Source organism: Pteropus vampyrus, unplaced genomic scaffold (assembly GCF_000151845.1).
Source record: "Pteropus vampyrus isolate Shadow unplaced genomic scaffold, Pvam_2.0 Scaffold4, whole genome shotgun sequence".
Classification (NCBI taxonomy): domain Eukaryota; kingdom Metazoa; phylum Chordata; class Mammalia; order Chiroptera; family Pteropodidae; genus Pteropus; species Pteropus vampyrus.
This window is the reverse complement of record NW_011888785.1, coordinates 10550480-10562090: the sequence shown is the minus strand read 5'-3', so window position 1 is coordinate 10562090 and position 11611 is coordinate 10550480. Positions and strand designations below refer to the sequence as shown.

The 11611-nt window shown below is 38.8% G+C and overlaps 1 protein-coding gene across 5 annotated transcripts in view; it reads left to right on the top strand.

Moving 5' to 3' along the window:
• Nucleotides 1–5258, top strand: part of GLCCI1 (glucocorticoid induced 1) — a 93949-nt gene extending 88691 nt beyond the window's left edge. For all 5 annotated transcript variants that reach the window (XM_023532983.1, XM_011364621.2, XM_023532980.1 and 2 more), the window contains 2 exons: nt 1037–1157; nt 2348–5258. In XM_023532983.1, the coding sequence (XP_023388751.1) occupies nt 1037–1157; nt 2348–2693 (467 nt within the window). In that variant the 3' untranslated portion in view covers nt 2694–5258. The remainder of the gene's footprint in view (nt 1–1036; nt 1158–2347) is intronic.
• The last annotated feature ends 6353 nt before the right edge of the window (nt 5259–11611 follow it).

Genomic DNA, 11611 nt, shown 5'->3' with positions numbered 1-11611 from the left:
ATACTAGACTACGTTCTGTACCTTAAACTACAGCAACTTGTCAAAATTGTGACAAATGTAATTATGGTACAAATGCTATCTTTCAAAATATGTATGAAAATAATACATCTCAGTAGATCAATGTACTTAGTATTTTAGCAGTGGGGATTGGTTCGCATTAAGTCAGAATTTGTTTAAATAGGACCATTGTGTTTATACAGGTAGGTTACTGACTCCACAGCTTGGCATCTTACAGAGATAATGACACATTTTGGTGGATTTGAATTTCCAAAATTCTTTGCCAGGTGGGAAAGGGAAAAATTGCATATACATTTAATGGCATTTCATGAATAGGCCATTTTCTTTTTTGTCAAAAATATGAAGAAAACATAATAGGTAGAGAGGCTTTTAGATTTGTCATGCTTCCAATAGCAAAAATACAAATAGTGCTGAAAAAGTCCTTTTACATAGACATTTTCAAGGCAATATTCTGAACAAATTACTTTTGTCATGGTGGGCTGAGGGAGAAAGACATTATGTGTTATAAACCTGTTTTTTTCCCTGCATACCTGTTATTCGTAATGTTCAGTAAAAGTGACATTTCTGCTAAGAACTGTAATGAAGATTATTCCACATACTAAAATTTCCAGTTACGTCGTTGGACAGTGAGAAAACATAGAGAACCCTGTATTATAATCTCGTAATTCTTCTGCATGACTTCTACATATTATACCATTCATTTACATTTTTGAAGTACATAATCGTGTATTTGTTTTCAGGATTACAGCTCCACATTATTCAAAATGCACTTTTCTGGACAAAAATATCGTCTTTTTCTGTTCTGTGGTGTGGCAGAGTCCTGTTGCATTGAAGCTTTTATTTATAAGAAATGTACTACACAAGGGTGTTAGAAATAACTTTGCAATAAAGGAAGCTCTGTGGTGGAAGCAAAAGGGCAATAGTAGATAAATTGTGCAAGAGGCTGCTTGTTTGGAAATCAAATTTAATTTCAAAGAGCTTTCAATCACTAGTTAATATAACTGCTTTAAATTTACAGACAGTGGGAGTAGCTCACCGTTACCCAAGTATGCTTCATCTCCCAAACCAAACAACAGCTACATGTTCAAACGGGAGCCCCCAGAGGGATGTGAGCGAGTGAAGGTCTTTGAGGAAATGGCGTAAGTAATGTCTTTTCTATCAGCTGGGATCTGCAAAGCTGTAAAGCTTTTTACCGAGACCAGTTGATTACAGATGAATCAACTACTCCATCCAGCTGATAATGTGTTTCAAATTCAAAATTCTCCTTATGAAAGGAGAATTGAATAGGCAGAAGAGCTCTTATTAAAGAAGAATTGAAGTCTGTGTGCTGGAAATATATAAGCTAATACAAAAGAAACTTGTAAATTCACCCTTAGTAGCTAAAAGATCTATTTTTAATCATTTTAGACGTTTCCCTTCAAAGGCTCTATTAATTTAGATGGCTAACAGTTACACCGACATTTAGCAGCAGAGTTAATATCCATGTATAGCTAGCGTAATGACAGTGATTTCACAAGCCAGAGGGAAACTAGTCTGTTTCTCTATAGATACATCTAGTGTGTGTATTCATTGAACTTAGACATTCTGTTCACAGATTTTTTTTTTCTTTTTGAAATTTTTGTATGTATAAATTAGAAATTAAGAGAAAAGAGGTTCATACTATAAATACTTGGCAGAATAGCTCAAAGAAAGCTAAGGACGATGTGGCTCATGGGCTCTGTCATTTGTTGGCCTCAGCGCAGGTGCCAAGTGGTGGCTGCTGAACCCTTGCAGGTACTAGAAGGGGCCAGAGACCGGCCTCGCAGGAGTTGATGACTAGTTCCTGGGAATGGGAGGAGAGGAAGGGCTTGTGGACCCTGCCCGTCCGGCTGACTGGCTCTGCGAGAAACGACCGAAACTTTGTGTTTCTGATCTGTTAGTGGAAGTGTGGAGCGAGATGCCTAAAACCAAATATATGATGGCGTAATTCCTCTCCCAATACACTTTTTCCTAACAGAGAAGGTCATTTTAACCTTGCATAATCTTCAACTATCACGTAGGAGGTGTTTCTACGCTCCTTAATGATTGAACGCAAACTAACGATCTCTGAAAAAATTTGCCCAGTCCTTTTGAAAATCCTTTTGTCTCAAATATCACTTCAGTGCTGTGTACATCAGTAGTCTACCTGCTGACTTGTGCTATGGAAGATGTTTACCCCCTCTGTGTACACTTAACTCATTCCCTGCCATTCACATTTTAGCTTTTCTTTAGAGAACTCCGGTTAATTTAGAAAGTACTGGTTAAGTAACTTTTTAGTGATTGTAAACCTAATTTTGTTTTATGGTTTTAGGTCTCGTCAGCCTATCTCAGCCCCTCTCTTTTCATGTCCTGACAAAAACAAGGTTAATTTCATCCCAACCGGATCAGCTTTCTGTCCTGTGAAACTTCTAGGCCCTCTCTTACCCGCCTCCGACCTGATGCTCAAAAACTCTCCTAACTCTGGCCCGAGCTCAGCCCTGGCAACGCTGGCCGTTGAGCAGCTCTCCTCGCGGGTCTCCTTTACGTCCCTTTCTGATGACACCAGCATGGCGGGCTCCCCCGAGGCCTCTGTCCAACAGCCATCCCAGCAGCAGCAGCTCCTGCAGGAACTGCAGGGCGAGGAGCACGTCTCCGCTCAGAACTACGTGATCATCTAAAGCGAAGGAGGAGCCGGCCTCTACCCTTCGTCCCATGGATTAGGAACTAGATCTCAGACATCTATCTGCATGGAGTGACAAACTTTCCAAACACCACCACCGACAACAAAATACTTATCAGCATCATAAAGTATCTCTTAACACTGGTCTTGGCAGGGACGGAACGCCTATTCAGCAGTTTTCGTGGAAAGCAGTAATGCTTGCAAAACGTGTGTGTCATTCAGCATTTTAAGTGGAGACTATGCATTTCATAGTATGTTTGACAGATTAGTACTGTGTCCTGTGTTTTGTTCCAAATTCTTCAGTATAAATAAGCTCTGTATCAAAAGGTTGCCTGTCTAAATAGAAAATGTCTTGCTGTGTTTTGTCCTATGGAAAATACTGTACTTCAGGATTATGTTTACAATTGATCCAGGTGTTTGTTTCTAACTTCTGTAATACATACAATGCAAAAAATAAAATAAAATAAATGGCCACAACAGTTGCACAGTGCCCACCCTATGGCCTAGCTTCAGGTACTTCAGTTGAAGTCTAAACTCAGGTAACTTGGAATGTATATCATATTGGGATATTAAATATTTCACAGCTAAAAAGCTAAAGAGAGAACATCACTCTTTTGCCTTTCCTTATTTTACGCATTTCCCTTTCCTCATTACATTCCACATTCTTAGTATGAGAAGTGCATTCAACCCTAGGAGAATGATAATCCTGGACATGGGTGAACATGAGAAGAACCAGCAAATCTGTGGTGTCTGACATCACTTTTGTCATGTGGTTACGAGTAAAACAACTGTTGCATTCACTGTTTCAACATGTATAAACATGGCTTTTTTATTTTTTTTTTTTACAAGTTCAGGTGTTGCTCAGTTAATGACTGTTCAGTGTCACGAAGTGTCCAGTACTAGGCTGTGCATAAACATTCCACATTGTGTGTGTTGGAATTTAAAGACAAGAATGTCTAGGTTTAAATTCAGAATTAGTGAAGTTTCACAGGGAATGGCTGAGATTTTTTTGTTTATATTGGCTATCAAGGTCATGAAATATGCTACTGTTTTATCTAAAGGCATATTAACATTTAGTTTCTTTTGGAAATTTTTTAATTTGCAAGTTTAAAATGACACACTTTAGGTTATTTCCTCAAGCAATCTAGGTACATGAGTTGCATTCATGTAGAGAGAGAATATATGAGTCTCAGAATAAATGCAACACAAGTAAGCAGGTTATTTGGTGACTTACAAAAGCCGTAGTTTGAAGCTGTCTCATTTAAGCCTCTTATAATAATATCATGAATAGTTCTGTTAATATTTTGGATGTGCAAAGTAGAGCGTAAACCCAAGTAAATAGCCTTGAACTTGCAGACTTGACCAAACTTTTCAGCAAAGTATGAAGAGAGCCCTAGGTGCTCCTGATGGGTCAGTGGAAGAGCCGACTTTCAGACATTGTTTCCTGCAGCACAAAGAGAGTATCTAAAAGCGAAAGGAAGCTTTTGTATTTTTATTCCATTGCTTGCAGTTCCGTAAAACATAAAGTTGTTCTTCATCTGCACTTAAAGTATATGGCACAATTTTCTTAAGAATTAAGGGAGCAAGGCGCCCACAGCTACAGAAAGGCTTCAGCTCCTTTCAGTCTTTCTTGGGTTTTCTTTATTTTCTAAGGAGGTCAAAGAAGAAAGGTGATAATGATGAACGCAACACCATTGATTTTTTTTTTTTTTTTAAGAAATAGCATATATATTATTTGTGTGTGTGTGTGTGTGTGTGTGTGTGCGTGTGTGTATTCTGTGTATTGTCATCCCAATTATCTTCTTTCCACCAAAGTTTGCAGTAATATTCTCTCCTGAAGGTGCATTCTGGCTCCTTTAAATTAGTCAGTGTTATATTGTAGGAGACTGTCATGGAAAAAGACTCAGTTTACTTTTGCCATTTTCACAGGGGAAACTTTTCAAACAATCTCTTCAGCAGCAGACACCTTTAACCCTAATAATCTCAGGCCTTGATGAAAATATTATATTTTGTAGATTATGGTTAAAGGGAGATTATTCTGTATGATAAATATGAGCTCCATTAACTTCTGATATCTGGTTTAGCATTATATAATGTGTTGATCTTATGCTCTGCTTTTGTCCAAATAATATGCAATAGTATCAATATCAATTTCTGGAAGATGGACTGAATATGCTTTTTTGGTGATGAAATCTGATGTACGATATTTATAGTGACGTGCTTTTATTTTCTCATGAGAAACTGAATTAATTGTGTTGTACATTTGTTCTTAGCATATATTAAAGTTTTGAACCAAATGTGTTAAAGCTTATGCTTTGCCATGTAAATTTCCCAGAAGTTGTTGAGCTCAAATGTATCCTACATCCAGCTGTAGAAATTTGTCAGAAATCGTTTAAATTTTGTATATAGATGTACTGTTTAATTCTAGCCACTGTGCTGAACAGTATTCAAGTCACCATACAATATGGCTTTACACAAGGAAATGTGTGGCTTTTGTTTTGTATTTTTTTCAGTATAGAAGTTCCTGTGTCTTATTTAAATAAAGTTATTAGTAAAACTGGAATGGTCCACATATGTTTTTGGAAAGACTGGGTGGTTAGCATCTTAACCTTACAGAAATGAATTCAGCTCAAGGTAATGGCAGTATTCAGTGCTTATTGAGTTCCTGACCTGCATCTCTGGGGCTGTGGGGAGTCTAGCTGGATCAGATTTCCACAGCTTGGTTTCCTCTTGACATTTAATTTACACACTTTCCCTCACAAGGTAAGAAGCCAGGTGTCTAAAGTTCCAAGTCCTTGTGCTGTTCCAGCTATGAGCACCTTAGAGAAAATGTCCCCATGTCATTTTACAGCTAAGAATTTATTTGTGGAAATAACGTTTGGCGAAATCACCTCAAAGGAAGTTGCATATCTCTTGCAATGAAAGTTGCAGCAAAAATAAATTAACTTTTTATTCCTTTTATTCGTGTTTATATTCAGGATAAGGAGAAAAGCTTTACAAAACGAAGGAGCGTTGATGTTATGCCCAGCTACACAAATAGGGCCACGTGGTGTCCAGAAAGCAAAAGCAAACCACTGAGAAATAATTTACCAGCAGAGTGTTCATTTTCGAAGTCCAGCTCATCAAAGGGATTGATAAGATTTGACCTTTAAATTGAACTTAAAAATGACTATGTAGTATCTGTGTTTTGGGCTAAAAAAAAGTCAAGTTAACTTTTTAATGGTGAGACTTGTCAACTATCTTCTTGAGGCTATTACATAATTTAGGCAGGAAATTAGCTTATACAAGTTAAACATTCCATTGCAAATGAGTGGGAAAGAAAAGTAGAATTCTCAGCCCCATCTCTGCTTGACTCAATCACATAATAAGTTTAATACAAACAGCCCTGAAAAACGAGTCAATATATCAGTATTTGCAAAATCAAGCCTAAGAAACAAGGAAGGGGTTATTAGGTCATATATTAGTTTAACCTTACGCTAGCTAGAAAGTCACTTGAACTTTATGAATATTGCACAATAACTTTAGCCCTATGCCCCACCCCATAGCGTGAGGCCCTTCTAGTTCTGAAGGTCCGTTATCCTCCACATGTTCCCTGCTGCTCTCTATGAGCAGCTTCTACCTTCTACCATATCTTTGGCACCCACAGGCCTTTTTTCCCCTGGACACTCACTCCTTTGGTGAGCTCTGGGCTCTTTGGAGCTGCAGGATCTTTGAGAAAATGGATCACTTAATACATACCTGGGCTGAATATGAATATTATAGACTAGCCCCACAGTTCCAGTTGTCTAAAGAGCGTCTCTCAGACTTGTTGCCTCATCTCAACTTGATTAAACAGAATGAAGACACTGTCTTGTCCTATGTTGTACCAGATCAGTTCTCCTCCTTTTTACACTTCTATTCCTATTTCCCAGAAGACAAAGATTGGAATTCTGTGTCTTGAAGTTTTCTCCACACACATCTTTCAGATTTGCTCTTCTGTCTTCCTATTATCTCACCACCAGTTTTCAAGCTGCAGAAGCATGATGTTGGCAGGTCAGAGAGCTATGCCAGGTGAATGAATTTCTTTTGAAATAAGATTCTGATGGCTAGGAAACAAAACTAAGTGTGCTAGGCTTTCAATACGACTCTAGCTATAGACCAGGGGTCCACTAACTACTATACATTGGCCAAATCCACCCCATGCCTTTTTTTGTAAGTACAATTTTACTGGAATAAAGCCACACTCGTTCACTTACGTAATAGTTAAGTTTTGAGGGGAATTGATATATGCAGATTTTTGACTGTGCAGGGAGTTGGCACTCCTAACCCCCTACCCCTCCCACAGCCACATTGTTCAAGGATCAACTGTGTTCCCTATAGCTATTTTGCAGCGCGATGTGAGAGTTAAATAGATTCAACAAAGACAGTCTGGCCCACAATGCCTAAAACATTTACTGTCTAGTCCTTTACAGAAAAAAATTTCTGACCTCCGATGTAGAGCAAAGAGCAAACTAAATGTAGATAACTTGTATCACATATGGAGTTGTTTCTAAAATATGTCCACAAATTCTATAATACTTCTCTTCAAGAGATAGAGCACAATTTTCTCCCTTTAAGTGTGGGCTGGACTTACTTATGAATAGAATCTTGCTTCTGTCTTGGGGTGTGTGCACTTTATTGGATCACTTGCTATGGGGGAAGCTATATTATGAAGATATTCAGAAAGTCTGGAGAGACCCACATTGCAAGTAGAATCCTCTGGCCACCAGCTAGCAAGGAACTGAGGCCCTTAACCATGTGAAGCAGGTCGTCTAGCCCCAGGTGAGCCTTGAAATCACTATAACCTCATGAGAGACCTTGAGCCAGACCCAGCTAAACCATTCCTGGATTCCCTAGAAATTGTGTGAGATAATATTTGTTGTTTTAAGGTGCTAAGTACTTTATTACATAGGGTTAGAGAATACAATACAGCAGCTGCCCTCCATGTCATCCTCCACACACATACACACATACCCACTACTGTCACCAACATCACCTAGATTCTTGCCTTTTTAGATGGGTAATTCTATTTTTGCATTGCAATTTTTAAAAATTTTTTATGCTGGCATTGGTTAACTAAATCCAGTAAGTTTCAGGTACACAATTTAGCAGTAAGGCTTACACATACACACACATATACACATATGTATAGCAGTAAGGCATACACACACACACACACACACACACACACACACACACATATATAGCAGTAAGGCATACACACACACACATATACATATACATATGTGTATATGTATATATATGTATGTGTGTGTGTGTGTGTGTGTGTGTGTTCATCACCCATAGTTAGATTTCTTTCTGTCATTACATGTTTACCCCATCTACCTCCTCCTATACTTCTTGAAAGAAGCCCTTTAGGACTAGGTTTAAGACAAAGCTTTCTTGAGCAAATTTTTTAATTTGAATAAGTCACATGATAATAAGTCTATCATATGTGCCTAAAGGTTGTCTAACACTAAACCATCTTACCCCAGACAATCCAAAGCTGGGTTTGCGCTGAAATTAAACCCTTGCAGAGAAGGTTTCTCTGCGGGAAATGATGCAGCGGGTGGGAAAGGTGATCAATTTTTAAAGTTTGGAAGGAAGAAAAAGCAGAATCTAAAGAAGATGAGAAATATTTCCACCTTGAATGTCTTATTTTTTTTTCCTTTAGTTAACAGGAGGCTGGTGACCCAGTGGTTCTAAACTACCATAGTCCATTCTATAGGCATTTGCACCTCTCAAAGAGGAGAGGAAAAATAAATTTTCAAGGATTCCAGACTAGTTTGGTGATGGCCCCCTCATTTGAAACAGCCATTTTCTTAACACTAAGACTTGGAACAATTAGATCATTTTTCCTCCAAAAGATTTTCCGATAACAAGGAATGAGTTCCCTTTCACACTACAAATTCTACTCAAGTCTTGGCATCAGTTTTAAGTGTGACATCGATGACATTCCTTTAGCCAGAATTGGGTATGACCCTGCAGACAATGGATGTTATTTCAAACCACTGTCTGGAAGCAAGCTGTATCCAGAGTGGATGTAGGGCTCCACGAGGATCTGCCAAATGGGGCGAATTGTTCATGCTGAAAAGGCAACACTTCTCTCAGGTTTTCTATTCCACTTTGTAAAGGAAAAAGGTTATACTCGAGAGATAGAAGTTAACAAAGGACACTGCTCATGAGCTGCAATAAACAGCCTGCCATTTTGCATATGGACTGAAATCAAGGCAAATGATAATCTTAATTCATTCTCCATTCATCTGTCCTGTTGGTTACAGACAAACATCTGGCATGGTCTCTCCCGCTTCCTTTCCCAATGACCACCCTTGGAGCTTTGCATGAAGAACTTATTCCCGTTTGAATCCGTGATCCCTTCTCCTGGTCACTCCTCTAAATCCATGACCATTGCAGCGGATCCTGCAGGAAGCTAATAAAGTAATAGGGGGAGGAGACTCACGACGGTTGCACCTGAGGAATGGGGTCTGTGGGTGGGGGAGGGAAGTGCTGAGGCGAGCTTTCACGATATTCATATGCTTTCTTGAAATATTTATTTTCTTACGATGAGCATGTATTCCTTTTGTAATGTTTTGTAAAAGAGGACAAAAAAGAACCTGCAGTTGTTGGTGGTCCCCTTTTCTCTGCTTACACCACCTTCTTACCATCCATCCATCATCCAGTTTGCAGCAGAAAGTGGATATGACTGAACTGACTGCTTTACATATCCCTAATATAAAAAGGTGAAATTCAAGGGGAGTGATCAACGGGAAAATAAATGTTTAACCTCACTATTCATCAAAATAATGCAAATTAAAATAATTTGTTGCCTTTAAAATAGCAAAGATTAAAAAGAGAGATAATATTTAGTGCGAAGGGAGTGGCCAGGGCATGATCACGCTCATATCTGCTATTAAAAGAATAAATTAGAGCATCCGTTCTGAACAAGAATGTGGCAGCCACCAAGTGGCAAAAAGCAGGTCACAAACCAGTGTGTTCTCTTGGTTTTCTAAAAATACATATATACACAAGTAAAAAAAAAAAGACGAAGAATGTACAAAAACTAATACTGGTTAGCTCTGGGATGTGGATAATTTGTCTTTTACATATGCATTTGTTTTTCTAAGTTTTCTCTGATAGCACCTGCTAACCTTATAATGTGGGAGAAAATGAATGTTAATTTCTAAATATCAAGGGAGAGAGGAAAAAAGGAAATGATAGGAAACGATTTAGTTTTGATGGAAATGAGCAGCAGGTCTCTTAAAATCAAAGTGGCTTGAGGAAAGGCCTCATTGAGTGGAATTTGTCTCAGTGGGAAAACCCGAACATGACAGAACTTTTTTTCTTTCCCAGAAAAAAATGACTCCAACATTGTCATACTCTAAAGTAAACAGAAAATTGAAAAGAACCCCCTACCCCAAGCTACCTGTAAAAGCCTGAAAATGGCCAAGATATTGTTCTTGAATGTGACTCATATTTCCCAGTACACTCTTTATTGAGAGTTATTTAGTCTAGTGTTACAGAGGTTTCCTGAAGTGGTTACAGGTGAAACGGACATTGACCAGATTGTATTAGAGAAGACTGGGAATCGAACCGCTAGTCAAGCTGTGGTGGATTCCTTGGCTTGGAAGCCCCTCATGTGGGAAAACTTGGCTCCTCCTATTAACTGTTGGCTCTGTAACTGGCATAAGCCAGTGAGGCAGAAAGCAACTTAGGGATTCCGTTTGCTTATTTCTCCTTCTTGGAAAACTACTGTTCCTTATTCACCGAACTGAGTCTCAGCACTATGCCATCTGTGATTTGGGTCAGCTGGCGGGCCACACCTGGTAGAACCATTCCCCTCCCACATTCTGGATCCCAGAGGCAGTGTGACATAAGGGGAAATGCTCCAGATTCGGCATTGGACAGGAGTGAGTGATGGCCCTGTGAGCTTGAGAGTCTTTATTTGTGAAATGATGATACTAACCCTTAGTCAGCTCAGGCTGCCATGCAAAATATCACAGGCTAGGGGACTTAAAGAATAGAAATTCATTTATCACAGTTTTGGAGGCTGAAGGTCTCAGATCAAGATCTAGCAGGTTCGATTTCTAGCAAAGACTCTTTTTGGCTAGCAGATGGCTGGTTTGTCCTTACATGGTCTTTCCTCTATGCCATGGTGTCTATTCTTATGACATCGACCTCTCTGATCAGGACCTCATTTTGCCTTAATTACCTTCCAAGGCCTCATTTCCAAATACAGTCACATTGAGGGATAGAATCTCAACATATGAATCTTGGGGGGAGACACAATTCAGTGCATACAAATCCTTCCATTAGGCAAATGCAAATTAAAACCACAATGAGACACAGCTTCACACCTACTAGGATGACCATAAGCAAAAAGACAAGTAATCTCAAGTATTGGTGAGGATGTGGAGAAATTGAACTCTCATATACTATTGGTGGGAATGTAAAATGCAGTAGCACTTTGGAAAACAGTCTGGAAGTTCCTCAAAAGGTTAAGAATAGAGTTACCCCATGACCAGCAATTCCACACCTAGGTATAGACCTAAGACAACAAGAATGTATGTCCACACAAAAACTTGTACACAAATGTTCATAGTAGCATTATTCATAATAGCCAAAGTGGAAGCAATTCAAATGTCCATCAATTGATGACCAGATAAATACTCAACTATAAGTTGAGTATTACTCAGTAATAAAAAAAGAATAAAGTACTGATATGCCTCAACATGGATGAGCATTAATAACATTATAAGTGAAAAAAAGGTCATCACAAAGACCACATGTTATATGATTCCATATGAACTGTTCATTACAGGCAAATTTATAGAGATGAAAAGTAGATTAGAGTTTGCCACGGTCTGGGGTAGGGTGGAATTGGGAGTCACTGCTAATGGG